Source organism: Centroberyx affinis, unplaced genomic scaffold (assembly GCF_046629955.1).
Source record: "Centroberyx affinis isolate AG114_WGS23_722 - 3 ecotype Tasmania unplaced genomic scaffold, CSIRO-AGI_Caff_v1 ptg000923l_1, whole genome shotgun sequence".
Taxonomy (NCBI): Eukaryota; Metazoa; Chordata; class Actinopteri; order Beryciformes; family Berycidae; genus Centroberyx; species Centroberyx affinis.
In genome coordinates, this window is record NW_027279502.1 from 19317 (window position 1) to 29320 (window position 10004).

Below are 10004 nucleotides of genomic sequence, written 5' to 3' on the forward strand. Positions count from 1 at the left end.
AAATAAATCAGTTCAATCTGTTTGAATAATTGATTACATACAAGAATGACTGATTATCATCAGGCTCAGTCTGCACCAGCTCTGGTTAATGTTCACCTCACAGGTCCAGGCTCAAAGGTCACGTTCTGAGAAAAGCAGCGTGCGTTCATTTCTCCCCGGCAATCACAGCGGAAACAGCGGGACTGCGTTAGAGTGGAAAGGGAGGGGAGGCCGGAGTGAGAAAGAGGAGGGAAGAAATAAGGGATTACCATGGTGGCGATCACAGAGTTTCAGAGTAAGTGCTTCCCCTCCCACAGTTACTCCTTGTAATAGTTATGAACGTGTCACTTAAACATTAAACTTAAACGTTTCGCTCAGGGACTTTCAAAAATTGTTAGGATTAGGCTGTAGTCCCTTTATTGATGGGGTAGAGAGTGGAAAGATGTGGTTATGAAGACTTTGAACTTTAAAATAAAATACTGCATGGACACCAATGCTGTTAAGTTGAGTACTGAGGTACAAGGTTGAGGTTACTTCACTTTCGATTTCTTTTAAAACCATAAAATTCACAAAATTGAGAATGAAAACACTACTATTAACTCGTGAATTGCCATTTCACTTTAAGTTTTGTGACTAAATCCAAACCGAACTAACTACAACCTTGCTGGGAGAAATATATTACCTATAATACTAATACTAATAATACTATTCATTGGTAATCTTTCACTATTCCCTTGTCTGTGTTTGTCTGTCTTCCCAGAAATCGGCGCTGGTCTGTCGGGATTTGGTTTATTTTTCCTTCTATTTGGTGTGCTGCTGTACTTTGACTCTGTCTTGTTGGCATTTGGGAATGTGAGTAGCCTTCTAAAGTTCTTAGTGGCACACACACAAAACACTTTAATATCCAAATCCAGTAGGCTCATAACCATGTTCAAGGACAGTATCTGGAATTGGAATTCAGCTTGCTTTATGACACCACTACTGCCACTACTAGCTTTTACGTTCATTTCATAGGACTGAAGAAATCTTTTGACCTTCCAGATTAACTTAATACAAGGACTGGCAGTATATGGCAGCTAGATAACAGATGTGCAGTACCTTGTTTTAAGACACTGACACAAAATGGAACATGACAAAATCAATTATTACACTAATGATAAACAACAGGGTGACTACAAAAATGGTCTGTGTTGACATTCTTCCTCTTCTTCTTAATAATAGTAATAATCATAATCATTATCACCATGTTTGCACCAGGTGTGTGAAGAGTGTATGTAAAAGTGTAGCCATCGTGAGAATGTCAGGAAACACTGAATTCCCACCAGATTTTCGGTGAAAATCATTACAAAGACTTATTTAATAGTATTTTTTTTGGTCATTGTTTCTGCCCTACTCTATCCTGTTTCTGCATGTATCCCTTAGCTATGTTCTCGTCTATCAATAACAATGCTATTTGGCGATTTTTTATATTTTTGCTCTAAAAGAAAGGACCAAACGTCAGCTGAAAATCACAGTAGTGGGATCTGTTGTTGAATCTGTTCACAAATGTGTTAAATGTAAGTTTTCAGGGTATTTCCGTGAATGGGAACTAAAAATAGCTGCATCCAATTCTGGTGATTAGTTTATATTATAGTTTTTCATGGCGGTCAAGTGCCAAATAACCCCCATGTTAAAACTAAGTGGAATATTGCTTTAAGGCTTTCAATTCTATACTAACCAAAAACCTTTGTAAAGCTGTGTTTGGGGGTGAGAGGAAACCTTGGGTGCATGAGAGTGAGCATGTGATTAGGGTTATGGAGTGGGCACCTTTGTTTTTTTGTTGCATCAGGGCCACGACAGCTCCCGAAACGTAAATTATACTGTTTCAGAACCTAGTTGCTCGCAGGACTGATCAGAAACTACCTGAACTCGATTCAGGACTGATCAGAAACGAATTAAACTCCTACATTTATTAAAGGAATAGTTCACCCAAAAATGAATATTCTGTCATCATCTACTCACCCTCATGCCAGTTGAAACACAGGTGAAGTTTGTCCATATAACACACAGGGAGGCTGCCAGCACAACTCCATAGCAGCCTTCTCCAAAACAACTGAAGTCAGTGGGGACCAGTTCTTCAGAGTTCCAAAAAGACCTACAGTATATTTACACCATCATTTAGTGCAAATCTTAACTACAGCTGATTGATTTGTAGCAAATAATGGTGTATAGGTCTTTCTATTCACAGTGTGATCGTTTGGCTGTTTTTGTTTTGGAACTCTAAAGAACAGGGGGGTATTCCATCAAGGCGGATAAATGAAAAGCCTGGCTTATTTTGATAAGTCTCGCTAATTTAAGTGAGAGTTCCGTTCCATCACCGTGGCTTATATGATTCCCTGCTCAGTAACCAAGGTATCTTATACCGCAGAACTAGCCTGCTCCGTAGCAGGCTAACTGTCAAGCTTAGTTTAGCTGTGTCAAAGAATGTCCGACGGGCAGAAACTGACTCCCAAAAGACAGTTCCGTCAGGTGGATTTTCGTGCTGGCATCACTTCGCCTATGTCATGTCCGTGTTGGGAAACACAAGTTCAGACCTTTTTCTCACAATGTGACCGAGCATGAATGTACGTGTTTACTTTAGTTCCAAAGACCGTATTAATAAAAATAAGTCATGAAAATCATGCCTTACCACTTTCACTGTCTCCAAAATCAATCAAACTTTATTTATATAGCACAAGTCATACATCAACTCCAAGTGCTGAACATAAAAAGAGTTAAAAATAACATGAAGTTAGATTAAAAAGATGCCTTATTTCATTTCCCACCCGCATTCTGCGAAGACCCGCCCTACTCTGCCTCTGATTGGCTCGTAGTAGTAGCCACTGCTACTGGTGGAGGTCCCACCAGTAGCAGTGGCATCTGTCTTTTTTTTGGTGGCTACAATGGTACATATTTACAGCTCAACAACTATTTTAACAAATACATTTCACATTTCATTATAGGCTACTTGCCACTCTGGAAAATGTTTTTGTATTCAATTTTCACTTGTTGCCACGTTCGTTTCTGGCTATTGAGATGGCTCCTGTTGAGATGTAACAGTGAAGAATGAATATAGGCCAAGGGTCACTAGGTCAGAGGGGCACACACACCTCACCGAATTAACAGTAAATGCATTGTAGTTATGTCGGTTCTCCTAAGTTAGCCTACACCATTATTTTAAACATACATCTGATATTATCTAGCCTACTGATAATATAGCCACACAATCTTACTGTATCTAGTGATCTGAATGTTCATTTATCAATAAATACAAATGAAACAATAAGTATGCTTGTATAACTTACGCATTTAGTCTGTCTGCAATTTTTTGCCGAGCCATCTCCCTCGCTTTGTTGATTGCGGCAGTATTGCCCTTTTTGGTGATGATCCTTTATATTCCTCGTACAATTCTATATAACTCATATAATTCCAGCTGCTGAGAAGAACACAGCTCTCGTTTTCCCTTCTTTTTGCGACATAGTATCGTCTTTTCGACAATCGACTCTTCTGGGCTGCTTATGTACTCGGTGCGCGAGCACAATGCAAGATTATTCAGGCCTGGTTAGAGTTAACGTTGACTAGACACGGCTGGATTGTGTTAGTGGAACGGCTCGAGCCTTAAGTGAGAGTCGACGTTAATTCAAGCCGGGCTTTTTCAAGTAAGCGCGGCTTTCATTAGCTGCGTTGATGGAATTCCCCCCCGGTCCCCATTGACTTCAGTTGTTTTGGAGAAGGCTGCTACCAAGTTGTGCTGGCAGCCTCCCTGTGTGTTATATGGATTAACAAATTTCACCTGTGTTTCATTTGGCATGAGGGTGAGTAGATGATGACAGAATTTTCATTTTTGGGTGAACTATTCCTTTAAGATGACGGTATACTTGCTAAGGAAATTAATTTCTACAATTTTTAACAGACAAAAGGACACGTTGCCCTACTGGTGTTGTGTAAATAAAGGAACAATACACAGCCACAGTGAGTAGCTTTTATGCTCACAATCATATCCGGCACTATGTTACGGGCAATTTTGACTTTGTTATTAATACTGCTGCTTTAAAAAAAAAAAAAAAAATACTGCTGCCTTTACACTTAGCCCTCAAAATCTGTCCTAGTAATTTTAAACTTCACAACCAATCTCAATAATATTAGGTTATTGGGACGGTTTACCACTGCTAAACCGAGCTATTCCCTCATCACCAAAGCCAACCATTAAGGGAGGTGTTTATATGCAGCAGCTCATAAACAGAATACTTGCAATTACACTAAATTGGTGTGCAGGTGACAGAGCTGGTGTTCTCCACAGCTTTCACTGATCAGTAAGTGGGAGAACCACAAGGTCTAAAAGCACAATCCTTCCCTTTTCAAAATTAAATTACCAACTGTAAGGTTGGCTGATTGGCGGAGGCACAAATACTGAGACAAAAACCCAGTTATGCAGTCCAGGTGTATTTATTTACCAGTGGAAAACCGTCATTCCCATGCAGCAATATGTACAGTGCAGGCCTGGCAAAAAAAAAATAACTAAAGAAAAACAATACAAGAAAAAATAGAAAAAATAACTAAATGCAAAAACTGTGTAAAACAAGAAAAAGCTCAGCTCTGTTTGAGGTCTGACCATAACTGAACTCCCAGGAACTCCAGCCTCCTCCTTTATATCAGCTGGGTCCTACTAAGAGACATCGATTAGTGTTTGATAATCAATTATCACACAGGAGATTAACACCTGGTCCACAAAATGTCCAAACATTTACAATTACATTACAAACAGGCCGGTGGTCCTGAGATGATGGAATCCTTCGCTGTTTACTTGAACATGGACATATGTATCATTATTCTTCTCCTCTCTGACCTTCCCTCAACTTCCATAGCATAACAGTAATTTATTACCATTGCAACAGAAATTTTCCTTGATCCAGACAAATGAACTGAAATCGGTGACTTTATTCTGCTCTTTTCTGTTCTCACCATCTCCTCTCTGCTGTCACTGACTACGTTTACACGGACTGCAATAATCCGACTATTGGCCTTATTCTAAATAATAATAATAATAACAATATTTTGATTAAGGTGTTTACATGAGTTGCTTATAGAATATTCCATTCATATTCCCGTTTACATGCTACAGAGCATAGTCCGATTAAAATGTGACTAAGATCGGAATACTCCACATGTCTTAATTCAAATATTGCTTACTCTGACTATGACCTTATTCGGGTTAAGATAATCAGAAAATGCTGTTTACATGGCAGTTTCTTATTCGGAGTATTTTCTTAATCGGGTTAATATCGGAATATTGCAGTTCATGTAGACGTGCTCACTGTTTCAATTCACTTTGCAGTGCAACCTTTTTGCCCATACGTAGGGGTTAAGTTCAAGACTGAAACTTAATAACCATTCAGATGTTGTATAAATCCTATGGACTGGCTGAAATGAAAAGAAAACACGTCTGTCAACAACAATTTGCGGCACAAGAAATGCTACACTGGTGAACTGAGGATGTATAAAAGTTTTTTCACAACACCCAGTGTTAGCTGCATATCAAACGTTCCATTGGTGTTTTCTGTATTCTACAAGCTTGAATATCTAGCCGTTATATTTCAATAAAGCTTTAAGTATAATAATTGGCAGCCATTTTCAGTACTCTGGGTGGAAACTCTACCTGGAGGACTGGCATATAAAACTAGTGTTACTGCAACACATAAGTGAAGACTTCAGATCAGACCTAACGGTTATCAAATTAGCTATCAATCTTGGTTTAGCAGGTATAGCTGACTAGCTACTTAGCTACCAGTTATAGCCTTCCTAGGCTAGATTCTGATTGCTAGCTATAGCAACGTATATCGCCTTAAAATGTGAACTATAGCCCTCCGTATTCTTGAGATCCATTCATTTCTAATACATTTTTCAGTGGGGAATCTGTGAAATGATAAATGTTTGTCTGATTCCCGACAGTTGTATGTGTATTTTAGTACACAACAGTAGGACAGAGTTGACCGAATGTGACTTAGTTCAAAATGGCCGCTTTAGGATAAGGTCCACAGCATCCGTCTTTATTATTTTCTTGACTTGATTATGTCATTGACAATCAGTTGGGACCAAAGCTGATTCGCTGGCTTGGCAAGCACAGGAAAGAATGAGCATTTAAAGCTGTCAGGAACTTCTGTAGTTCTCAGGTAAAAATAATTTGGGGAAAATCATTTAGGGAAAAATACTGTCTCAAAAAGAGCCCTGCAGATGCACCTAATGCCCAGCTGAAATGTATCCTATAGCTACAGCTATCATCTTGTGTCACAATTGTGGATTTCATTTTGAAAATCTGAGAAATCTTCAGGAATCCAAAATACATACGTTGACGGTCCTTTAAGAGATCTGTTGAGGAAGAAGCTGAAAAGTACTATAAGCAACATTCCTATATGCTCACGACCCACATTTACACCTTTAAGTGCCTAAAACGCAAGAATACTGAATCTGGTTCACCATTATAAGATTAAACTCTAAAAGTAACATCTTGTGTGTTTCTCACAGAACTGTGAGCCTGGAATGTGCAAATCCCCATATGTCATAGATAACATTGACCAAGTGGCCTTGGCAAAAATAATAACTTGTTGTCTTCTAGAAGAAGATGGTCGCCTCCTATTATGCATCTCCTTAAAGTGCTAGAGCTATAATTATCATTGGTTGTTCAATCTTGTTCATATGACCTTATACCTTTTGACCAATAGCTTTATTATATTCTATCTGTATTAACATAATCATGAATATTCAACACTGTAAAACTCTGTGTAATCATCCACATTTTGAGTTCCTTGGCTCCTAACCTGCAGATTGAATAAACTTCTCACACTGCCACTCATCCTGAGTTTTCTTACCACAGATCTAAAGGGACCTTTAGAGATCTTCAGTAGAGGCAGCTAATCCTCAAAAGTCTTTAGTGCTGAAAGAAGAATGAAAAATTTAGGTACAGTATGGATGAATTTGATGTTATTTTAATTCCCTTTCTTCTAGATCCTCTTCTTGACAGGCTTGGCATGCATCATTGGCTTACGGAGGACAGCCCAATTCTTCTTCCAAAGACACAAGTTTCGAGGCTCTTTCTTCTTCCTGGGAGGCGTGGCCCTGGTGCTGTGCCGCTGGCCAGTCATTGGTATGCTGGTGGAGAGTTATGGATTTGTGCTCTTGTTCAGGTAAGTTCAGAGGAGGGTGTTTCTGGGAGAGAAATGGGTTAGACTAGAGGGAGCCAATTTTGAGCAGAGTAAGATGTACTGCAGTTCTGCCCAAAAATAAGACCCCCTCACCCCTGGCTGTATAAGCTATTGTCATGCACCATATTGAATTTCAAAAATGTATTTGTCACACATAGACTCCCAAGCAGTGGTGGAAAGTAACTAAGTGCATTTACTCAAATACTGTCCTTAAGTACAATTTAGAGGTACTTGTACTTTACTTGAGTATTTCCATTTCATGCTACTTTATACTTCTACTCCACTACATTTCAGAGGGAAATATTGTACTTTTTACTCCACTACATTTATTTGACAGCTTTAGTTACTAGTTACTTTGCAGATTTAGATTATTAATACAAATTATAAATCAACTAATAAATTATGATATATTTTTATAGGTTAAGCTACCCAGCAGTATATGAAGTAATTAAAATTAGCTCCACCTTTACCAGCTGCAACATTAAAATTAACACAACCAAAGAAAAAAAGTTAATAGTAACACACTTAGCATAAAACCAAACTGCACAAAACAATGTTGGAATGCAATTATTATGCCACAAATTAATGTCAAGTATTATTTAAAATTTTCATTTGATTATTTACCACAAAGATGTTGGGAGTTGACCTGCCGCGACCAAAAGGGTAGGGAAATTGTTAGATGTGCAGTGATACAATCCCATGATGCAATTCAAATTTAAAGATAATAACATCTTAATAATGATAATAATAATATTGGTAAATCACTATAAAGAGACCTTTCTGTTATAAAGTAAAGACAATAGTACTGTTTATTAACTGATATTTCTTAAAGTGTACATTTAGACCACGTGGAATATGAAATCTAAAATGCTTTGTGTGTAAAATAAATGCCACCTCTTTGGGGGTGTGTGTTGTTTTTTGTTGCTATTGTTTGAATTTTTATTGAAAGCATAAGCTGTAGGGCACTGGAGGCGGAAAACTTCAAAACGTCATGTTGGCTCATTCACTGTTCCTCTCCACTGGTTTTTTATCTTCACAGCAGCCTGCAAATAAAACGTTTTAAAGTAAACATCGAACAAAAAGTTCGGAACTTTGTGTTTGGTAGATTATTTCTCTGTTGTAACAATGCTTCTTGGCAAAACATTTTATACCGTTGGAAAGCCTGTTTATTTCACTTTTAAATGGTGCCTCATTTGTAAGGAACATGCATTTGTGGGATGAGCAGCACAGCTGAGTATGTGGGTTGCACTCATGAAAAATTTGCCAAATCTTCTCTGCCAATGCCAAACAGCTTATTCTGCTGTTGCTACCGACTCTTGTTTTGAGCTTCCGGTACCCCCAGGTGCTGACAATCAGGTACCTGATTGGCACCTGCACTGGAACCTGAACATGTGGAGGAACGTTATGTTCAGTGATGAGTCCAGATTCTGCCTACGGAAGTTGGATCGTAGGGTCAAAGTGTGGAGAAGACGGGGAGAACGCTATGCTGATCGCTGCACCAATAGAGTTACACCTTTTGGTGGAGGCGGTGTGATGGTGTGGGGCGGCATTTCCATCACTGGAAAAACGAGGCTTGTCATCATTGGAGGCAATCTCAATGCAGAGAGATATCGAGATGAGATTCTGCAACCAGTGGCAATCCCATATCTCCACAGTCTGGGACCGAACTCCATCCTCCAAGATGACAACAGTCGCCCCCACAGAGCGGGGTTTATCAGAGACTACCTCCAGAATTTGGGAGTAGAGAGAATGGAATGGCCTGCCAACAGTCCTGACCTCAACCCAATTGAACACTTATGGGATCAGCTTGGGCGTGCTGTTCGTGCTAGAGTGACCAACACAACCACGTTGGCTGACTTGCGACAAATCCTGGTTGAGGAGTGGAATGCCATCCCACAGCAGTGTGTGACCAGGCTGGTGACCAGCATGAGGAGGAGGTGCCAGGCTGTTGTGGCTGTGTATGGTTCTTCCACACGCTACTGAGGCTCCTGACTGTTTGTTAAATGAATAAATTGTAAAATTGCCAATATGTCTTGTTTCTTCCTTGTTACTGATAGACTTCAATCATCCAATCCACCAAACAACACCAAACAAGAGTCAGTAGCAACAGCAGAATAAGCTCTTTGGCATTGGCAGAGAAGATTTGGAAAATTTTACATGAGCGCAACCCACATACTCAGCTGTGCTGCTCATCCCAAAAATGCATGTTCCTTACAAATGAGGCACCATTTAAAAGGGAAATAAACAGGCTTTCCAACGGTATAAAATGTATTGCCAAGAAGCATTGTTACAACAGAGAAATAATCTACCAAACACAAAGTTCCGAACTTTTTGTGCGATGTTTATAAGTGACAGTATCTGTTGAAATTCCCTGTTGCACTTCCTAGCACATTGTTGTCTTCCCCTCTGTAGGTCCTTCTTCCCTATGGCTTTGGGATTTGTGCTGTCAGTTGTGAATATCCCTTATCTAAATACGGTAAGTAGATTGCAACTGTAAACAGTATTTGCCTCAATTGGTCAGCCTGGCCCTGCTTATTGCTTATCTCAGCAACGAAAAAAGTGTGTGAGTTCCAGTATTGCTTGACATGATAAACGCTTCTTAGACTTTTCAACAATGAATTTAAGATTTGCCACAAAGTCATTTCTCAGTGGGTGGTAATTGCGGGTTTTGACCCAATAGTGCTGTTGTTTGCATCCTTAAGTATCTCTTCTCTTTCTTTCAGCTGCTTGGAGGCAGTTCTTCCATGGTCTGAGTAGATGCTGTTGGAAGACATGAAGGAAGACAGGAATGTGATACAGCACTACAGG

At 39.4% G+C, this 10004-nt stretch overlaps 1 protein-coding gene across 1 annotated transcript; it reads left to right on the forward strand.

Moving 5' to 3' along the window:
• Positions 1 to 249: 249 nt before the first annotated feature.
• Positions 250 to 9672, forward strand: golt1a (golgi transport 1A; the record flags this gene model as incomplete). Its single annotated transcript, XM_071521776.1, has 4 exons — positions 250 to 274; positions 740 to 831; positions 7000 to 7178; positions 9609 to 9672. Coding segments are annotated over exons 1-4 (360 nt in total), but the record flags the coding sequence as incomplete, so codon positions are not given.
• Between the last annotated feature and the right edge of the window lie 332 nt (positions 9673 to 10004).